At 55.2% G+C, this 21,672-nt stretch overlaps 1 protein-coding gene across 2 annotated transcripts in view; it reads left to right on the top strand.

Moving 5' to 3' along the window:
• Positions 1 to 21,672, top strand: part of ADAMTS7 (ADAM metallopeptidase with thrombospondin type 1 motif 7) — a 52,345-nt gene that overhangs the window by 22,714 nt on the left and 7,959 nt on the right. For both annotated transcript variants that reach the window (XM_075044715.1, XM_075044716.1), the window contains 10 exons: positions 571 to 691; positions 1,257 to 1,501; positions 5,116 to 5,257; positions 7,997 to 8,123; positions 8,664 to 8,877; positions 12,032 to 13,855; positions 15,672 to 15,824; positions 16,477 to 16,650; positions 17,235 to 17,381; positions 17,643 to 17,802. In XM_075044715.1, the coding sequence (XP_074900816.1) occupies positions 571 to 691; positions 1,257 to 1,501; positions 5,116 to 5,257; positions 7,997 to 8,123; positions 8,664 to 8,877; positions 12,032 to 13,855; positions 15,672 to 15,824; positions 16,477 to 16,650; positions 17,235 to 17,381; positions 17,643 to 17,802 (3,307 nt within the window). The remainder of the gene's footprint in view (positions 1 to 570; positions 692 to 1,256; positions 1,502 to 5,115; positions 5,258 to 7,996; positions 8,124 to 8,663; positions 8,878 to 12,031; positions 13,856 to 15,671; positions 15,825 to 16,476; positions 16,651 to 17,234; positions 17,382 to 17,642; positions 17,803 to 21,672) is intronic.

Below are 21,672 nucleotides of genomic sequence, written 5' to 3' on the forward strand. Positions count from 1 at the left end.
AGCAAAGGCTGAAGGCTCCTCGCTGGCACGGGACCCAGCGGGACCCTTTGGGGTCTTGGCTGAAGCTTTTATGGTACAAAATCACAGGGAAGCTCTTGCTCTGCACCCGTCGAGTGATTTGGCACGAGGTCTAGAGAGAGTTTCAGCAGAATATAAAAGAAGGTTTTGGGGAAGTGTTTTGAAACAGGACTAGCAGGGCCGAGGACTGGGGGGTTTTCCCAGCTCAGCCTGACACGTAACGTGTGCCGACAGGCTCTGCTGCCCAGGGATGCGGGTAGGAAAAGGTAAAAACGAGATGTGGGTCATGATCCTCGCTGCGTCTGAACAGGACAGCAAGATGGTGAGGATATGTTAGAGAAACCCGTACTGCAGCCGATGTGGCTGTATCACCACCCATCCTGCAAAAGGACTCCAGCTCGTCCCTCTCTCCCATCCATGTTCCTTATTTCCCACCATTTAGGACCAAGGCTGGTCCTCCTCTCCCTCGTTCCTTCCGTGTCAGCGGCCGACGGCACGGTGCAAGGCTGGGGGCGTGCGGGGGCGCGGGCGGCTGACGGGGCTGCCTTGCAGAACGTGGGCTGCGACTACGAGATCGACTCCAACGCGGTAGAGGACCGGTGCGGCGTCTGCCACGGGGACGGCTCCACCTGCCACACCGTCAAGAAGACCTTCGAGGACAGCGAGGGGCTGGGTAAGGGCGCTCGGCTCCCTCCCCAAAACACCAGGTGCCTGTTCCACTCGGAGCCGGGCTCGCTGCTGCTGCTCATTTGGAGTGTGGTTTTTAATCACGACTTGTCAATTTGGATGGGATAAGACCTGAGCGGCAGCCTGGGGAGACATGGCGTTGCCATTCCACTTCTTGCTCCTTGAAGAAAAATATTCCCTTGCTGCTCTTTGCGTCTAAAGGCCTGAAAACAAATCTGCGCAAGCTGGAGCCGGTTTGGAAAGGTTTAAGGGGATTTTGTGTGTTGACAAGGACACATTGAAAGTGTGGTAAACGCTTTGCCAGCACCCGTGCGGGAAATGTCTCGGTCTGCGATGGGCTTTCCCAGCAGGGAACGCAGCTGGGCTCAGTGCAAGGTGGCGTTTGGTGCCTGCTGGTGCCTTGCAGAGGTGTGAGGGCTGGCAGGATGCTGGCACCCCAGGGACACCAGCACCCACCCAAGGGGCGCTGGCACCCGCCTGAGGGCGCAGATCGTCTTTGCCACATCTGTGACACCCCCCCCCACAAGACCAATGCTCTGTTCCGTTCCCAGGTTACGTTGATATTGGGATTATCCCCGTGGGAGCACGGGAGATCCGGATTGAAGAAGTCGCAGAAGCCGGGAATTTTTTGGCGCTGCGGAGCGAGGACCCGGAGAAGTATTTCCTGAACGGCGGCTGGACCATCCAGTGGAACGGGGACTACAGGGTGGCGGGGACCACCTTCACCTACAAGAGGACAGGGAACTGGGAGAACCTCACCTCGCCGGGGCCCACTGTGGAGCCCGTGTGGATCCAGGTATGGTTTGGGATCTGCTGGTGGCCAGAGCGTGTGGCGGGGAGGATGGAGGGGACAGAGTCCCTGGCTTTCCTGCCGTCCCGTGAGGGCTGAGCTGCTGGTCCATCTGGGGGATTGGGGCCACGTTTCTCTGGGAGCCAACATCGGGAGCAGCCAAGCATGCACTGCTGGCCGAAGGACCGCGTTTCTAGCCCACGCTGCTTCCAGCTGAGCTTTGTCCCTTTTGCAGCATTCCTCAAAATATTTACACAGCGGAGAGAGCATGAGGAGAAAGAGCCTGTTTCCTGAGGCCTTTCCCATATCTTATCAAGAGCAGGGGAAGAGCCCGTGGTGCTTCTGGCAGGGCTGGAGCAGCCGGCGAATGCAGTGGGAGCTGGGAACCGTCGTGGTGGCAAAGGGTGGCCCACCGGCACTCCCTCGGCAGTGCTGCGCTCCCGCCGGTGCCGTAGTCCCCTCTGCGCTGCCTGACGCCGTGGTGAGGAGCTCGGCCCGAGGGGTCCTGCTCCGTGGTCCAAACCCGGGTGGTGCTGCCCAGGGCACTGCAGGTCAGGCTCCACTTCCTCACAAAAGCCCTTGAAGCGGAAGGTAAAAATCTAAAAGGATCATTTGAAATCCTCTGAAGCAACTAGAAATTTCAAGTTTTACTCTTTTTTTGCATGTGGGAATTTCCATGAAGCTACTTCCCTCCCCAGAATAAGTTGTTGTTGTTCATCAGACTCCCGAGGCTTTGAGGAGGTGAGCCCCCTCAGGGAGCGGTGCAGGTCACGGCACCTGGGACCTGCTCCTCCGCCTGCCTGGGTCTGGGCAGCAGAGGTTACAATGAGCCTCATAGTCCAAAAAAAAAAAAAAATTAAAAAAAAAAATTTTAAAAAAATGGCATTGCAGCAGTGTGTTTCCAGGATGGCAGAGTTGCGGACAGGAGGACAGTATCTGCCCATCTCCTGCTCCTGTCAGGCATTGCCTCCAGCAGACAGTGGGGGAGCAGACTTAGCAGATAATGAACTGCAGGGGTTATTTATTTCTACATGACCTGCTCACCCTAGTGGTCCTTTTACCTCCGGGTTGGCAGGAAAGTCTTGGTCTTTGCTCCAATGATGGGAGCACAAAGTTGCTTCCCCAAGCCTGCTTGGCTGCCCAGGGACTGGTCCTGCTCCGAGCCCCCAGCCGCTGCCCCTGCTCCCCAGGAATCCCCTTCCTGAATTCAAATATTCTGCAAACACTTTTAAGATGAGCCCAACTTGACCATTGCTAATCCCCTCCTCCGCTGCAGCAGTGGCAGCTCTAGCACTTATCTGGAAATTGCCTTATTTTGCAAACCAATCCCACTCTATTCATTTTCACCTTGTTTCCATGGAAGGGGGTTGCCTGGGGGATTACTTTTCAGCATGGCTTTATATTTCAGTGAGCTTTGTACAGCTTTGCAGGAGTTATGACTGTTGGTGGGGAGGGTGGTGGGAAGGCAGTGGCGGGGGGAGCTCAGGGCCATCCTTGCCAGGCAGGTCCCTCAGGAGCTGCTCACTGCTGCTGCTTCCCTGCCTGGCTCTGCAATTCCTTCCCCTGGGAATGGCCACCAGGACAGTCAGGAGCGAGGGATCTGCCAGTTAATGCAAAGCTGTCGGAAGGCAACATCCTCGTGCCTGTGAGGCCAAGCTTTCCCCCGGAGAAGCCGGTGGGAATCGTCCCACAGGCAATGGCACAGCTAGCACCGGGCTGAAACTCCCCGTGGTGCGAAGTGTGCTCAGTTTTGATTGCTGCAGTTGGAAATCCGAACAATAGTGCCTCAAAGGGTCCCACCACGTGCAGCGTGAAGATGGCTCTTCAAAATCAAGCAAACAGGGCATATGAATGAATTATGCTTGAGCCCTGGAGGTTTGCTTCGTGGTCATGTTTGAACCTTGTTTTTTCCCTTTTAACCACCCCCTGATAACTGCAGAAAGCGATTGCCCCTCCCCGGTGTGCTGCCTTCATTAGCACAACTAGAGGAGGGAATAAGAGACTCCCGGGGGAGCTGCAGCTGTGGGGCAGGAGGGGAGAGGACTCCTTTGGGGTTGGGGTTTGCAGAGCCCAGATTTCCAGCTGATTTCCCCTTGGTTTTGCCTTCCCTTCCTTGCTGCCTTTCTTGGCCCAAAGGGAGTGACCACCACAGAGGTACCTCCCACAGACCCCCAGGACCTCCTTGGCCCCAGCAGTCACAGCTCAGCCTGATGCACTCTTCCCGACCATCAGCCCCTTTGTAGAGGCTTGCCCTGGAGCCTGGCCATGTCAAGCAGCCAAAGTCTTTGCCTTTTGCATTTCTTTCAGTAGAGGCTTGGGATGAAATGTGAGCAAGATCCTGGGCTCGTCTGCCACCAAGTGCTGTTGTTAATGGGAATGCTGACGTGCTTGGCACCCGCTAATCATTTTCTGGGATTTGTAACCTAATTAAAACCTTTTGACAAAAATGTTTCAATATTCATGAAGAGGTTTTGGAAAGATGCCCTTGCTCCTGCCAAAGCTCCAAGAACGACAAAGCTTTGGCAATAATGGGAGCACTTAGGCTAAGAAAAACAAGGTTAAACTCCCAGCCTTTGCCAGGCGCTGGTGCGGGAGGTGCTTTGGGCAGGATTTGTGTCAACCACAGGAGCCACTTTGTGCATGTTGAGAGCAGCAGGAACCCGTCTCAAGTGGGGAGCAATTAAGGAAATTCCTTCAGGCCCATGTCACCATCAGCCGTCGCTGGCATTTGCTGCCGGCAGCTCCCTCTAACACGGTTGAGCCACTCGCCTGGTGCCGACCAGGGCACACTGATGGCAGGTTGGAGGTGCAAACGGGGACTGACATGGGCAGCCAGCATCTCGAGCTGAGATGTGCTACGGTACTTCCCCAGGGCGATTGCTAGAGCAGTTGCAGCTCTCTAGGACATGCAGAGGCAAGGGGATTTGATACCTCCTTTGTGGGGCTGGACTTCTGCTGCTGTCCCCTTCCCTTCCTTCTGCCACCATCCCAAAGGACAGGCCGCTGTGACTGATGTTCACCTGAGTGTCCGTCCGCCCAGGCCAGCCACCATCAGTCCAGCAGACAGGGCTGGGAGCAGTCAGAGCCTCCCTCCAGCCATAACATCCCTCGCTGAGAGTTCAGGAAGAGTGATGGAGAGAGGCAGACGTTGCTCAGCACGCTCCCAACTGGCAGGAGCAAGCAGTGGGTCTGTCCTTGTGGGGAGGGTCATTTCTGCCCCACATGCTGCAGACCCAGGGCTGGGCTGGGGCCAGCGGTAGCCCATGCAAAACCTCCTGGGGACGTCTGGCCATCTCGGACCCTTCACTGTGCCGAACCTTGAGAAGTCCTTGGATGGGGTTGCATTTGGCAGTGGAACTGGACAGGATTAGCAGGGGAATTAACGGCAGCTCCTCTGCTCTTACACTGCTTCAGCCATTTGCTAACCTCCTTGTCAAAATGGTCATGAGCTGCTGCTGGGTTACAGGTAATGCAGCCCTGGTATGAAGCAGGACAGAGAATCACATCCTTATGGCTGTGCTGGGCAGGTTGTTATCTCCTGAAAAGCCCCTGGGGTGCAATGGCAAGCCCCGACTGCTCCGCACTAGCCACGTCCCTGACCGTCCGTTGTCTCCCCACAGCTGCTGTTTCAGGAGACCAACCCCGGCGTACGGTACCAGTACACCGTCCAGCGCCCGGCCGACAGCGAGAACGAGATTGAGCAGGCAGAGTTCCTCTGGCGCTTCGGCTCCTGGACCACGTGCACCGCCACGTGCGGGACCGGTGAGTCCAGCTCCTGCGGGACCCCTGGGCTCCGCCACCCGCGGCGGAGGAGCAGAGCAGGCAGAGCATCCCTGTACTGTGGGTGTGCCTTAGAAATTCCTGGGTCTTTTGTTTCAGGAGGTCTCGGGGAGGGGGTGAGGGGGAAGCAGCATCTGTTGAGGTCACCACTCTTGGGTGCCCCTGGCACGCTCACCCGCCAGACCCCATGCTTTATCAGCGCTTTGCTCTTTGCTCGGTGTCCTGTTACCGCGCTGGGTGTTCCTCGGCATCAGGGTGATGGAGACAAAAGAGCTTTAGAGAAATCCAGGGAGTGTGGAATGGCCGGTCTCCCACCTGGCTGGGCCTCTCCAGGGGGTATGATTTCCAGGATTTTACAGAGAGCACAGGGGAGGGTGCCTGGCACAGGCAGAGCACTGAGGTCCTGCACAGCCCCGTGGTGTCAGACACTTGCTTCCCCCCCTTCCTGACCCACTGCACTGCTGGCCAGGCATCCTGGGGCAGCTTTTTTGGGGTGGCTGATGGAGGGGGATGGTCTGGGACCAGCGAGTGCTTCCTCGAGTGCAGCTGCCACTAAAAAAAAGGGAATTCAAGGACACTCATACTTTCTAGGTAGCACAGAGTGCCAGGAGATGTTTCCTGCCTGTTCCTGGGAGACAGGTGTGGATTCCTGCCTGGAGCGGGAGCATTGTGGTGTGGCAGGAGCTGGCGGGGTGTTTCATGTACATTTACACTGAGACCAATTCACTGTGGATTTGCATGGGCCCTGGAGCATGGGGAGTTGGGGAGGGCGGGAGCTGAAAGCACTTAATCTTGTTTAAAACCAGCTTTCCTTTGTAAGGTTTGAGTGCTTGGCTTCCAGAACAGAAGGGAAATAAATACAGGAGCAAATTGGGCAGGAGTTGGGTGAGGATGCTCACCCTGTCTGGCTGGAGGAGGGCTGAGCCCCTCTCCCTTGGCTGGATAACAGTGTGAGCTGGGACATAGACTTGGGAGAGCTCAGGCTGAGCTTTTTCTGTGGGGGCCAGCCCCAGCCCCACTGGCCCCTTAAGCTCCCGAGTGCTTGAGCCAAAGCCCAACTCAGCAGCTTCAGCAGAGTCATATCAATCTCAGCTGATGGCAGTTGTTAATATTTAGAGCTCTCCCAAGTCACAGGTCAAGTACATGTTGCAAAAAGGAGGACAAAAGCAGGCAGTGAGGCCGTGCGTTGAGGGTGAGGTCACCCTGAAAAACATTGTCCCCTGAGCACGGCAGACCAGGGGCAGGAGGCTTTGGCGGGTGATTTATCCATGAGCTGCGGCCGGGGCAGGAGCCTGCCAAAAAAGACCTGTGCTGCTGCCAGTTGTCTCCCCTTTGGACACAGCCCCCCCGAAAGCCTCACTGTGTGTGTGTGTGCATGCACACTCACGTGCACACAGGCGCTCTGATGGCTGGATGTGGCTCTGGACAGTGGTACCAGGACAGTGTTCCCCCCATGGGCTGCAGCATCTCCACTGCTCGCCGTCCTGCCCCATGTGTACTCCTCTGTGTGGCTTTGGCAGCCCCAAACACATGGCTGCGGAGGCTTTTCGCAAGGGGAGAGATGGGGAAAGGCTTTTCCCTCTGGCTGAGGTGTCCATCCAGCAGCAGGGTGTTTTCTGCGGAGCCTCTGCCAGCTGCATTACTGTTAAAGCCCATTAGGCAGCTAGTGGAAGGGCATTTTTCTGCATCTCTTTCATCTTACTGCTGACCATAAAAGCTGTAGAGTAGTAAAGGTTTTACTCTAGAGATTTCTGCTCAGCAGCTCACCCAGCGATGCCCCTTGTGATGCCTGTGACCAAAGGATCCAGCCAGAGGCTACCAGGACCAAGACAGGGTCATTGCAGAAATCTGAGAGTGGGAGCCAGCAGAAAGGTGGCAATGTTCCTGCTTTTGACCCATCTTGTCCCTCTGACCCGCTTGGTACAGAGACCAAGCACTGAGAGGGCGAGCAGAGATGTCCTGTGAAGTTTGCGAGGTTGAAGCAAGCTGTCTCTCCATGTTTGGGGTCTACGGATGGTTCTGAACATGGTTGTCCTCGCCTTCCCTTCCGTGGAAACTCTTGCCATTCCTTAGGTATTTCCTGACATCCCTAAGCCCTGAAAGAGCAGGATCCAGCAGCTTTTTTCTAAGGGAGAACAAGATTTGTCAACTCTTTCTGTGGTCTGTTTTTAGCTTTCTATGTGAGCAGCCCTGGACTGGGTCTCAGAACAGGAGCTGAGGTTTGCCTTGTGCTGGACAGACAGAAACCCTGTCCTGCCAGCCCCATGGAGGGCTTTGGCTGTGGTCTGCTGCTTGTAATGCTCAGAACCCCATATCCTGGCTGGACCGGTGTTGCTTACATCCATTCATCCATCCATCCACCCATCCATCCTGTCCCAGGTGTTCCTGCTTTATAGCTGCATATCCAGGGTCATTTTTCAGCCCAGTTAAGCTCTGTAGGTCTCATCACACACGTGTCAGATTAAGACCAGGTGTCCAGCTCTGTGTTTCCCACGTGGGTACACTGGGAGCACTGGTGGCATTGGGCTCTGTGAGGGCATCAGTACCTCAGCTGGAGTGGGCTCTCGACTTCCAGTTTCAATTTCAGTGGCGGTTTAATTTTCTTTCCCCTAATTTTGGTGGCTCAGGCTTACCTTAGGGCCTCCTCTCACCTGCAGCAGAGGATGCTCGCTGGTTTGGTTTGATTTTTGTCTCGAGCCAAGCCCTTGCCTGCGTCCACAGGGGTGCAGCGGCAGATTGTTCACTGCGTGGAGAAGCTGGCTGGCATCGTGGAGGAGCGGTACTGCGACGCGCTCACGCGCCCCGATGACCAGCAAAGGACGTGCAGTGAGGAGCCCTGCCCAGCCAGGTCCGCTTGATTCCTCCTCACCCCTTCTCAGCAAAGCTTTAATCTCCAAACTGCCCTAAGCAGCTATTTGCACCCATGGTTTTGCACCTCTCCTCTCCCTCATGTTTGAGAATGGGTCCCAGACCCTGCGTCGGTCCATGGGAGCAAATCCGTGTGGTTGCCTAATGGCTGCAGTGCGTTGCTTCTCCGCAGACCACAAGCCGTACGGGAAGGCAGCATCCTGGCAGGGCCGAGAGCCCCTCTCTGCCTCTGTGCAAATAACCATCCCCAACACCACATGGGGACTAATCCATCCCTGACCCTTGGTCTGAGCACCCTGACCTTGGGCTGAAACACAAGCCGCAGTTAGGATCCTAATTCCCCCAGGCCCCGCTGATCCTTACAGGCTGCTGAAGTCCACGTGCATCTCGTGGACGTCTCCTAGCCCCAAACACCTCTCGGTGCACGCTCTGCAGTGCTCGGCGCGGTGGGGCACGGGCCAGAGCCTGGTTCATGGCCGCTTGCTCCAGCTGAGACGTTTCCCCGTTCACGTTTCCCCAGGTGGTGGGTCGGTGAATGGCAGAAATGCTCGGCCACCTGCGGCCAGTCGGGGCTGATGAAGAGGACGGTGCTCTGCATCCAGAGCGTGGGGCTGGACGAGCAGAGGGCATTGCAGCAAGCAGACTGCCAGCACCTCTCCAAGCCAGATGCCACCGCGCCCTGTCACCGGGAGGTCCCCTGTCCCTCCCAGTGGGCCGTGGGGAACTGGTCCGAGGTGAGAAATAGCGTCGGGGAGGTCCCGGTGTCTCACAATGCTGGGGGGAGCTGGGGACAAAGTGCCCCCCAGACATCCTCAGCCTGCCCGGGAGTGATGGCCCTGCTCCTGTTTACAGGAGAAATTCATGGAAGTGTTTCCGTGGCTGACGTTGTAACACCAGCTCACGGGGACGGGAATTTCATTGCATGGGGAGGTCTCGGAGTGAGGAAGGAGCACCGGGCATTTTGACTCTGCCCCATCCTCTCTGAAGGGGATGCACTGCTTGATTGCAAGGAGGGCAGAAACAAGAGGCTTTCAACCCTTCAGCATATTTTCCAGCACCACAAGCCTTCCCCTTTGTTTTGGCAGAAGCCTTAAAGATAATTCTTGCTTGCTGAAGCAAAGTGTTAGGGGCAAGCCAGGGTTTGGGTGCACCAGGCACATGTGTGCCAGCCAGCGGGCATCTGCTCCCCAGCAGCGTGACCTGGCGCTGGGGCGAAGCTGTCTCGTCTCTGCTGCTGGGGTGGGCAGAGACAGAGACCCCCTCAGTAATGTTCCCTGGGAGTGTCACAAATTTTTCAACAATTTTTTTAAAAAGAGAGGGAGAGACCAAAAAACCCCATGTGTAAAACGCCGTGGTCTGTGGACACCCTGTGTAGCCTTTATTTATTTTTGTATTTCTATGGATCAGCTTAACCACAAGTTGAGGGTTTTAACCAGAAAATTGTAACTCGTAATTTAAGCGGTGGTTTCAAAAAGTGTTCAGCATTAAGACAAATATCAGGAGAGAAATGAGAGAGCCTGGGAACTGAGCTTGTTGCTAAGAAACAAACAGAATAAAAATGTGAACAGAAAATTTGAAGGCTAAATGAGAGCTATTTAGAAATATTTTTCTAGGGGCCCACAAAAGCCACAATTGCAGGGCTGAGAGAGAGGGCTGCAACAGTTTAAAAAAAAATCATGAATTGCCCGTGGGTCTGTGCATGAAGCCAACCCAAGCCGTCACAGTCATCTGTGGTGTTGACATCAACGGACCTGTGAGCCCAGCAAAAATGTGCTCAAGATTTTGAGATGTCCGTAATTTTTCTGTCCTTCTTTCACTTAAAGCTAGAGCTCTCCTTCTTCTCCATTTCCACCACCACCGGTAAGTAGTGAAATTTGAGGGGCTTGGAAGCTTCCCAGAAACGTGGTCCTTCTGTCCAGCGATAATAATAGGCAGTTGTTGCTTTTTTTGTATTTGCAGACCCTGGGGCAGGGCAGCACGTACGACTGTCTGGCCCTGGCAGCACCGGGGCAGCTCATGAAGCCAAAGGGGTTATTTGCAGTTTGGGTAGCCCAACCAAATGCTTGAACACTGGGACTTAGTGCCTCCATAAGAACCCTAAAGCAATGTATATCCAGTTCTATGGACTTTCCAAAGAAGTCCACTCAGAAGCGTTATTTGTTGTCTACTAATAGACAAGGGTTTGCATACAGGAGCATCTATCTGTTGCTGGCTGGAGCACATCCCACCGTGCAGCCTGCTGTGATGCCTCCTGCAGCCGTGTGCTTGATGCTAAACCTTCATGCAAGCTCTGGGTGTTCCTCCGTGAGCCTCCTAACAGCCATCATTTCTTATCTGGGTCCCAGAGGCTTTCCTGATAACTGAGCCTTGGCAAATAAACCCCCTCCTTCCCCCTGCAAGAGCTGCAATACCTGGAGTTTGTCTCCTGGATGGAGCTGGAGGCATTTGCTGAGAAATTTTAGCTTAAGGCGCATGCTACAAGAGTTAACCTCTGCCTGATTTGGCAGGGCCATCCCAGCAGGGAGAAGCAGATTGCTTGCACCCCTCCCACAGATGTTAATGCGAGGTAATGTTTTATTTCAGCAACACTGCATAGCTGGTGGCAATGCCTGGTGGTGGCCACGCAGTGTTATGGACTGTCCCTTCTGCCGGGCACAGTCCTCAGCCTGCTGGGTCAGCATGTCCTCCAGACAGCCCCTGCCTGGGAGGAGATGTCCTGCAGGGTGGGGAGCCCACCGGGACCGGCGTGGGGAGCGGGGCAGGTCCCAACCAGGTACCTGGCCCTCGCGAGGACTGAGCAAAGACAAGAAAGGCTCGAAGTACGGGAGTATATATTGTCTGAGGAGCGCATCTCCCTGCCAGCCCAGCCCAGCAGCCCTGCCTGTCCACCTTAACCTCTGAATTTCAACGTGCTGGCGGCTGGGCATCAAACCCTCACCTCAGCCCGTCTGTTTTCATCCAAATAGCAGGGATTTCCGCAGAAATCCCCTCTGTTGGGTTTGTTTGCCTTGTTGACCATTTGTTCTTGTTGGCTGGGTCATGTAAGGCGCTTTGATGTATGTGACTAATGCTCTGTGCGTCTGTCACCACAAACTGCAGCAGCCTGTGGCTTCTGCAGCCCACATGTGATATTAGTAGCACTATGATTTACTTATCCAGCAGAAAATTTTGCTGTCCTTCTCTCCAGCTTGTGGGTTTCTTTTGTGCTGAAAAATCTCAAAGAGACCGTTATGGTGGAGGAGGGGGTGTTCTCAACAAAGCTCCTTATTGACCCTTGCTTTTTCTGTACTAGGACAACACCCATGTTGTTATCCCCTGTTTCAAAAAATTCTCTTCTAGAAGAAGAGATGCAATTCATGGCAATAGGTCATAGAAAAGAGCTATTAGATCATCTTACGCAATGCCCTTCACAATGTCCATCTCCCAGGAAAATTGTTTCTGGCTGGAGTGCAGGTCAAGGATCACCCCGAGCAAAGAACCCTGCAATACCAACCCTGCACTGGGACAGTCTCTAACGGGGAGACAGCTCTGGAGGTAGATTTGACCAATAATACCTCTGCTTACTGGTGTGACCAGTCCCCCCTGCTCCTGACTCCTGGTAAAGGGGACCCCATGCCACAGGTGGGACTGGCACAGGAGACATCCTGGGAGCCAGGTGGGTGGTGGGAGCGTGGCAGAGCAACATGGAGCCCCTTCTCCCTGTGCCCAAAGCATCACGGCACAGGGGACGGTTGAGCACCCACTTCAGTATCTTGGAGGGGAGCACCAGCAAGGGGCATGGTGGGTTCTGCTGCGGCACCACTGCCGGCCCCTTCCCCGCTCCTTCTGCTGCACCCTGCATCGCCCATGCTCCTGTTCCTGATGTTTCCATCTCTCTTCCTTTTCCAGTGCTCCGCAACGTGTGGAAATGGGACACAGAGGCGTCCTGTTTACTGCAGCAACAGCACTGGAGCCGCTTGTGACCCTGCAGAAAGACCCAGCTCGGAAAGTATTTGCTCCTTGCCGCAGTGCCAGAAGAAATTAGACAATGCCAACACAGACTGGTCTGGCAGTGGGTCCTCCAGCAGAGAGATATTTAATGAAATCCATTACATCCCCAGCAACCACATTGCTAAATTTAACCCCTTAATTCCAAATATTCCGGAGTCTAATGATGTCAATATCATCACTGAGGAGGACTTCTCAGCCAGAAAGGGAAATGTCTTTGTTGATGATTTTTACTATGATTATAATTTTATCAACTTCCATGAGGATCTGTCTTACTATCCCTTCACGGAGAAAGAGACCAAAGGCGAGGGGCATAAGCCAGAGCTGAGCACCAACGTCGTGGAGGGCTCCCATGAGATGCCTGCTGATGTCCTGCACACTGTCAAGCCAGGAGGAGGAGCAAGCAAGGACCATCTGGTGACCAGCGAAGCAAACACTTCTGCTGCCGTGCACAGCAAAGGAGAGACAGAGCCTGGGGGTTTAACCATGAATGACCTCCTGAGCGTGATCCCTGAGGATGCGGGGACAGCCACTCCCAAATATGCTATCCTTGACTTCATGGGTGAGGAGGAAGATGCAAGGTTTGTGTCCCGCTCCAAGGACCACCCGCCCACCCAGAGCACCACAAGTCACAACTCTGCCAACAGCCATGACTACCCACCCCCAGATGAACCCTGGGGAACTGTGCCAGCGAGGACCAGTCCTGGGCAGGATGCTCCAGCCCGTGGCCTTGCTCCCTGGGCTCCTTACCCAGATGATCCCTCCCCGCCGCTGCCCACTGGCAGGGGCAGTGCTGATGCAGACACATCCAACAGTCTGGGAGAGCCGGGGAGCAGCGGCAAGGGGCATGCGAGTGCAGAGGGGCCAGGTAACACCAGCAGCGGGGAGCACAGTGTGGCCGGATCTGCGGGGAGAGGTCATGAAGACTCAGGGGAAATGGGTCTTGTCATCACCGGTGATGCTAATGGTGCTGCCCCCGAGACCAAGGAACCAGAAGGGTGGGCAGAAATGCCGGAGGGGACGGCGGGCACACATGCGGCGTCGGTGGCCAACGAGCAAGCCCAAGGCACAGATAGGGCAGGTCTTTCCTTCCCCACCCCTCAGGGACCAGGGCAGGAGATGGGAAGGAGTGCTGGCGGCACCCATTCCGCTGCAAGTCCCTATCCTGTGGGTGCTGATGGGGGTCCCATGGGGCAGGCAGGGCACCAGCCAGAGCTCCGCACGCCCACATTCCTGACCTCGGCACCCTTGGTGGCCGCTACAACCTTTCCAGCAGCAGTATCCTTGTCCCCTGCCATGCCCGGGCCAGCCACCCAGCTCACCTCCAGTGGTCTCACCCAGCAAGATGCCCTGGCACCAGCGATGCCCACGGCCCCAGCTCACAGCCCTCCCATGCACCCAGTGGGAGCATCGCCCTCTGAGTCCCCCCCAGCGTGGTGGACCATGGGGGTGTCCCACCACCCAGAGCCAGCATCACCCCGTGCAGAGCAGACCTCCCGTGGGGCCCCGCTCAGCAGCACCGTCCCAGGGGAGCGCTCGCCGAGGACAACCTCAGGGACATTTGCTTTCAGTGATGGGGAGCACGAGTTATCCCAGCCCACCCCAGCACCCTCACCGCTCTGGGAGAAGAAAAAGATGGAGGAGGAGGAGGAGGCTTTGCTTCCACCATTGACCACCATGGCAGCCACTGTGATGCCCAGCTGGGAGGTTGGGAACTGGAGTGAGGTACGTGTTGAGTCCCATTAAAAGTGCGACATGGCCAGTATGGAGGTGAGAGAGCTGTCCCTTTCCTGGCTGGTCTCCAGGGCATTGCTCTTTGCATGCAAACAAATCACGCATGGGGCACACACGCTCCAACTGCCGCTCCGTCCTGTCCCGCTCCCTTGGGCACTGGCCACGGCAGCGGCTCCTTGCGCTCTGCAATGCTCGGTTCAGCCCAGCCCGGCACATTTGCGATCACCCTGCTTGCAGCCCTGGCACACCTCCCTGCTCCAGGAGGGCTGGTTCTCCCGTGCACGGCATTCCCCAGCTCTGCAGGGAGGGTCCACGGGCAGGGGGTGCTCGGGCAGTAGTGGCAGTACACGGTGGGCAGAGAAACGCACTTCCCACCTAAAGCCCTGCCTGCTCTGGAGGAACAGGCAAGCACAGAGCCCCCACGCCGGCGCTGGGCACCCAGGGAAGCCAGACCCTGGCATGGGACCAAGCTCTCCTGCCATTGTATGGGAGAGAGTATTTTAAAATACGCCACAAAAAGACAGAAATTTAAATGTCAAGTGTAAGGCGCATTAAGGCTGCAAGTTACCAAAGGGAAGGGGCTGTGCTGAATGCAGTGAATGGGGGATTATCAGCAATTATCAGCTATCGTTGTACTGCCTAGCTGTCCCGGGGCTGCTCTCTGCATAGCATTTGCACTGACAGACAAACTGCTGCAGCAATTCACGGTAATGGCCTTTTATCAGAAAGCACAAAAATAACAAGCCTTTGGTGTGGTGGGGCAACCAGAGACTCCGTGATGGGGGACTCTTTTAAGAAGGCTGTACAAAGGACCCAGTAAGGGTCAGGAAAATATTTGGTATCAGCAAAAATACAGTCCCACATGTGGGTTTTATAAAAGGGCTTTGAACATCACTTGAGCCGGGGCGTTGGAGGAAGCTCTGCGGCAGGGATGGGACTGGTGGCAGTGCTGTGACGTGGAGGCACACGGGTGTGTTTTGAAAGCCCTGCAAAGGCTTTTATAAGAGGCAAAGACTGCTACAAAATAAATCAGATCAGTCTGGACACTGAGGGGTGAATCCAAAAGAGGAGGTGGAGGCACTGCCTTTCAGGTGGAGAGAAATCTCTACTGGGGCTTTTAACACTGAAAGAGCAAGGGACAGACAATGCTTGTGAAAGAAGGACATGGAACGGAGCTTTATGAGAAGCTTGTTGAATGGTTGAAGCCATTAATAATAATTAAGAGAGACCTAGCAACAACCCCAGCTGCAGAGATCCCCAGTGCTGCCCTGTTTCCCACCGAGCTGTGGGCAGCCATGACTGGGAGGCTGGTGTGGGGCGATGGCTATTGCTGCTGAGGTCCGGGGCTGCGGCATGAGAATCCTTCTGGAAGCCAAAAGCTGAACAAGGAGAGAAAGGACAGTCCTAGCCAGACCAGAAATGACTGAAATGGGTTATGGAGGAGGGTTTTGCTCTTCCTTCACCCAAACCGAGGGCTGCCTGATGTGGGACTGGTTCAAGAGGAGCCTCTCACTATGGGGAGTGATCTGTGGGCCTGGGTCCTCTGCCAGTGCAGGGCACAGCCTCAGGGAAAGCTCCCCTCTCCGCACCATCCCACAGCCCTGCCTCTGCGCGCCCCAGTTTTCCTGGCACTCCTCCCGATGCCCACGCAGGAGGCAATGAGCTGAGTCCCCAGGGACCTTTCTGCTGGGCTACCAGGCTCCATCCTGGGCCAGACCCAGCCATGGGGCATCAGGGGCATCAGGGGCCAGCCCCGCTGGGGCCGGCGGCAGGGCAGAGGAGCAGGCGTCTGCCTCCTGTGTTGCAGTGCTCGGCCACCTGCGGCGTGGGCGCGATCTGGAGGACCGTGCGCTGCAGCACCGGCAGTGACGACGGCTGCACCGCGGCGAACAAACCCGTCCCTGCCCGGAGGTGTTCCCTGAGACCGTGTTCGTCATGGCGTGTGGGGAACTGGAGTAAGGTAAACAGGCATGTAGCCGGTAGGGAGGGTCCTGAAAAATTTACAGAAGAACGAAGGCAGGTGATGCCTGCCCTGTGGCTGGAGCAGTACTGGCTCTTGGGGCATGCGCATGCCCGATGGCTCACAAAGGCAGCGGGTAAAGGTTTGGACTTGCCACGGAGTTTAAACTACTTCCTCCCACAATAATCTTTTCATTTTTCCTGCTCTTGGGCTCGTTAAAAAGCCAGGAATTTGCAAAAGCTAAGCGAAGAGTGGCTTGAAAGTCTCTGGAAAATGTTCTGGCCGCTCTGCGCTACCAGGGGGTGTTTGCAGTTGGGTTGGCTGAATCCAGTAGGTTCAGTGGTGGGGAACAACCCTCCTTGCTCTGGGTGGCCACCATTTCTTGGGATCATCAGTTGTCTGATACATAAAGACACTGTTACCATTACAACTGGAAACCCATTGCTTTCAGAGGGAGAGTAGTGACAGATTCAGAGCTGCACAGACTTTTCTCTAGCTTGGACTAGAGAAAGAGCTGAAAAGAGGTTGAGTATCGACTCAATCCAACCCAAGGCAGAGCGTGTCTCTGGGGTCACCTCCCGTTGCCAGAGGGATTCCCCCTGCACCAGCCCTTGTCATCCTTCCCCGGTGTGATGCCCCTGTCCTTTCCCAGTGCTCCAGGAGCTGTGGCAGGGGAATGAAGGTTCGGGACGTGCATTGCGTTGACACCAGAGACCAGAGGCTCCTACGGCCCTTCCACTGCCAGGCTGTCCTCTACAAACCACTGGCGCAGCTCCCCTGCCAGAGCACACCGTGCCTGGACTGGTACACGTCCTCCTGGAGAGAGGTAGGGGCTGTTGGGGAGGGGGCTGAGACGGGGAGGGGGGGCAGCGCTTGACCCCCGAGCGTCACAGTGGGGCTTCATCCCTGGCTGGGCACACACAGCATGTGTGCCTGTGACGGGGTGTTTCACACCCGCAGTTATTTTTCCTCTCTCTCCCTGGAAGCACGTTCGGCCAACACTCGGCATTTGCTTGCCCAGAGCAAATGCTCAGTAGCTGGGCAAGTGCAGGGCCAAGGGGACTGAGCTGCCTTTGCTGGAGCCCCCTGATCGTTGCCGGCAGGGAGGCAGCGAGCTCAGCCTGCCTTTTCACACGCCTGCAAAATTTAAGCAGATACTTGCCATGGGTCTGCTGGATCCTCCTGCCTCTGGGAATCTCCCAGCCGGTTTCAAGCACAAAAAGGAGATCACTCGCTAACAGCAGGGGTAGCTGCAAAGGGGGTATTCCACCTGGAAGGCAGGTTTTGCGGGTGCTTATCTATTTGTAGGGTGGGTTTGCAGCGTATTTTCTTAAGACACCAATGCACGGAGCGTGTCTGCCTTTCTGTTGTGCCACTGGCTTCCCCTTTCAACGGCTCGTGTCTCGGCAGTGCTCGGAGTCGTGCGGCGGCGGGGAGCAGGAGCGGCTGGTGACGTGCCCGGAGCTGGGCCGCTGTGAGGAGACGTTAAAGCCCAATGCCACCCGTCCCTGCAACGTGCACCCCTGCACCACCTGGGTGGTGGGCTCCTGGGGAGAGGTGAGCGGGCACAGGCGGGAGCGCGCCGCTCCCCTCATACAGGGCTTTTGCACAAAATGCAAGGAATGGGGGGGGGGGAAACCCAACCCTCAAAACCAAACTGGGGGCCACGGCAATAAAAACCTCCCGGGGTCTGATGCTGCCGGCACAGCGCGGCGTTGGGGCGGCGGTTCTGCAGGGTCTGGGGCTGGGTCCCCCCCACTTCCCGGGGCTGGGTCCCCCCCACTTCCCGGGGCTGACGGGGCTGCCCCGCTCCCGCAGTGCACGGCTCCCTGCGGCGGGGGCATCCAGCGGCGCCAGGTCAAGTGCATCAACACCAAGACGGGGCTGGCCGAGGAGGACAGCAGCCTCTGCGACCACGAGCCCTGGCCCGAGAGCACCCAGAAGTGTAACCCGCAGGACTGCGAGAGCTCCGAGTCGGGTAAGCGAGCAGTATCCCACGGCCCTTCTGCCTGTCCTGAAAGCTGTATGTTTTGTCTTTAGTGTGGTTATGTTCCCCAAGGGCTTGTGTGCGGTGTTTGGGATAAATGCTGCCTTTTGAGGACATGGTGATAATTGCAGAGATTGGTGTGAAAACCACCCAGGCTCTCAGTTAAGGAATATTACTTACAGAGCAGGCAGCTCCTCCTTCATCAGCTTTAAGGAGGAGCGATGCAGCGTCCTCCATCCCCATCCTCTGCCATGGTCAGAGACACTTTTCCACCATACAGCACTGGTGAGGGCTGATGCAGTGAGACACCCAGCTAGAAACTCGGGTGTGCACAGTTTTGCCACTCGTTGTGGGTCGCACAGCAATGTGACAAGGCACAGCACAGCGTTACCTGGGGTGCTGTGTGCTAGGGAGGTTTAAGTGGCACCGTGGTGGTGGGCATTGGGCGGGCATGTTCTACACAGACTGGGTGGTCTCTTGGTCTTTTCGAAGCCGCCCTGTGAGACAACCTAAAGTCCTTGTAAGAACATGACCCGTTTCTGGGTCTGGTAACTGGAGATGTTTTTTCTAGCCAAGTTTAGACTCATTCTTTATTTTTCTTCTCCCCACCTTTCACTTCTCGGTCCCCCAGACGGTCTGGAGGAGGACGCCAGCAATAACTGGCTGTGTTGAAAGAGGAGCTACACTCAATTAATTTTGCAGGGGCAGTTCATGCCCTGCGCTCTCCCAGCTCGCCGGCGGCATGACGCCGTCCTGCTCCTGGGAAGGGACCCCAGGAAGGGCCGTGCAGCCGGTGCCGGTGCAGCAGCACCCGGGGTGGGACGGGCTGGGTGCCAGGGGCGAGCCGGCGGAGCGGGCGCGGGGAAGGACGACGGGTGCTTGGTGCTCGCGGTGCTGCTAAACGGGGAGCTGATGCCGGCTGCAGCAAGGAGGGTGATGGGGGAGGAAAGGAAAACCAGTCAGCCCACTAAAAAGCAGTGTGTCTGTGGGGAGATGGAGGGGGTGTTTTATATATGAAGTGTGTAAGGCTAGCTTGGCTAATTGATAATTAAGTGGGAATGTTATAACTGCCTATAAATGTCTGGAGCATTTGGCTGTGAAGGGGCCAAGTGTGGTTTTACTGGCATGAATGTGAGCTGGGATGTGCTCGTCGGAGGCAGCAGCATCACCCAGCAAAGGGACCGCCGGCGCCCACCTGAGTGACCATGCCAGGGGTGACGTGGGACAAAAGGACCTGGTTCAGGAGCAATGTGTAATTCAGAAAAAGGAAGCCAGAAGGAATTATCAAGGGCTTAAGCTCTCTGACAAACAGAAGGCTGTTAAGTCCCAGAACACAAAACTTTTGAAACAAGCCTAGGCTCACCACGAGAAAGTCAGATAAAAGACCAGTTCTCCAGCATCTTTGGGTATGGCTGAGCAGTGAGTCAGTCCCATTTTAAGCTGAGCCATGTCTGCCAGCTTTGTTTACCGGCTCTGGCTGCAACCGCAGTGCTCAGCCATGCCACAGGCTTCTCCTCTCGCCCTCACTCGGAAAGATACCTCCCATGGCACCAGGCAGTTCCCTGTAAGCCAGAAATCTGTGGGCTGCAAGGGTTAACAGCACTTAGAAGGAAAAGCAATATAATGAGGGGATTAGATGTCATTGATATTAGCATGTTGATCATTAATCAACCTTATCTTTTTAATGTGTCTGGGGAAACAAAAAAGCTTTTTGACTGCCCAGAAAGAAACATTAGACCCTCAGGAGGTTTGTTGAACAAAGAGGGCTGAGAGCCGGAGCGGGGCAGGGGGGCAGCGGGTGCCCAAGGTGCAGGAGCCAGCCCCATGGGCTGCTGCATACCTCCGTGCAGGTCCCCCTCTGCAGCCTGGGTCACCCGTTCTTATCCTTTCAGCTCTTTGTATTTGTTCTGTATCTAGCCGTGCTTCTCCTAACACCTATTCTGGAGAGGGCAGAAGCACTGGCTTTGGTTAACTGGGATTTGGAGGCTGTGACCGCTGGCCATTAGGATGCTTTTAGCCATTAAATCGTTCCTTTTCAGCGGCTGTGCGACCCTCCTGCCTTTGTAACTCTGTCTGGCAGTTCAACATTTAGGAAATAATTAGTCAGGCTTGCTCAAGGAATAATGTGCGGTTCCGACTATTTTTGTCACGGGAAAATTTCCGTGCCGGGTTTGGTGATGAGAGCTGTGGAGCCGCACGGCGTAGCCAAGGTTGTACCAGAATAACCACTTAGATGTGTAGGAAGCACACAAATAAATGTCAAAATCCTGGATAAAAAATGACATAAATGCTCTGGCTGTAGCCCAGGGCAGGAAACGCCTCTTGGAAATACAAACATTTCCTGCCAAACCATGAAGAGGAACAAAACTTTCACATGGCAGGAAATCACAGATGTGTAAATCCACAGGCAGAGGCTCCCAGAAAAGGCATGAACGTAAACTCCAGCCCTTTCCTGTGTTTTAAAGGATCTTTACTGCACAAGATTAATGCAGGCTGGAGTGATTCATGTGTTTATGTTAGAAGCACAAGGAGCCTCTATCTCCTCTAACATGAAGTGCACCGATACCAGCAAAATCATGTATTTGTCTTTGTGAGCAATCGTGTTCTTGCTGGACACAAAAATGCGAATAACCCCAGTAGAGTTTAAATGTTAAAACCATTATCAGATGAATTTTAACAGAGATGGAACAGATTAAGCATAAACAAACATCTCACAGGCAATCAGCTCGCTTCAAATAAAGGAGCTTGGAATTAATCAGAATCAGAATCCTGTTCTGTCACCAGGTTATAAATTAATTGTTGATTACACAGAGGTTATTTTTAAATGTTTTACAGCTGCATCCAGCTGTGAGCGGAGAAGATAGGGTTGGCCGTGTCCTTAGGTGGCTCCTGGGTACCATCGGAGCCCATTGGGCACACAGATGCCTCTGTGCCATGCCCCAGCAGGGCTGGGAACGTTTATCTTACTCCATGCTAAGACAAGGAACTCAAACAAGTGTGACTCCAACACAGGAAAATCTGCACGGGGGCTGAGAGCCATCGCTCTCGCCCACGCTAGCGGCAGCCGGGAAAGCCCTGCGGCTCCTTGCTGGCGTCCGAGGGTGCAAGGAGGACATCGCTCCCCTCCTGACAGCACAGCCTGGGCGATAGGAGCAGGAACAGATTTGCCAGACCTCGGGCAGGGCTGCCGGGGAGATAAGAGCAGCCTCTGGCTCAGGAAAGCCTGTTGCTGTCTGATTTCCACCCGTGCCTAGCTCCGAGCCCGGGCAGTGCTCTCAAAACCACACCAGCCACTCCTGTTACCAGATCATTTCTTGTAGCTCAGAAAGCTGGAAAAAAACCCTCACAACATGTTTATTTCTGTGTTTAAGTATTACGCTTTGTTTTATGGCCATCTTGGAAAGGAGCTGAGCAGCAGGTCCCATGTGAGAGCTCGGAGAAACCAGCGCTGGTTTATCCAGCAGGTCAAACAGCTTTAAAACGCAAAAGCAGCAATTGCTTTATATTGGAGGAGAATGCTAATGGGTGAACTGAGCTGCAGTCGCCCCGCTGCTGCAGATGTAGTGGCTGTGCCTGCAGGAGGGCTTTTGGCCAGACCCCATCGGTGATGGGTGAAACAACCCTGTTCGGGACCAAACGTGTGCAGCCCATGGGGCACTCATTGTGGTAAATGTCATAAAATTAATAATTTTCCTTGTGTCCATTTCTCTGGATCTGACACTGCAAGTTCCCCAGATTCACTCCAAGCAGGTGATGGGTCTGGTTCTTCCCTCCAGCCAAGGCACCTTAGCAAACACGGCTGTTTCCCACAAGTGTCTCAGGCTCTGAGTACCAAAGGAATTAAGGTAAAGCCTTCGGCTG

The sequence above is a fragment of the Buteo buteo genome, chromosome 13, assembly GCF_964188355.1.
Source record: "Buteo buteo chromosome 13, bButBut1.hap1.1, whole genome shotgun sequence".
In the NCBI taxonomy this organism is placed as follows: Eukaryota; Metazoa; Chordata; class Aves; order Accipitriformes; family Accipitridae; genus Buteo; species Buteo buteo.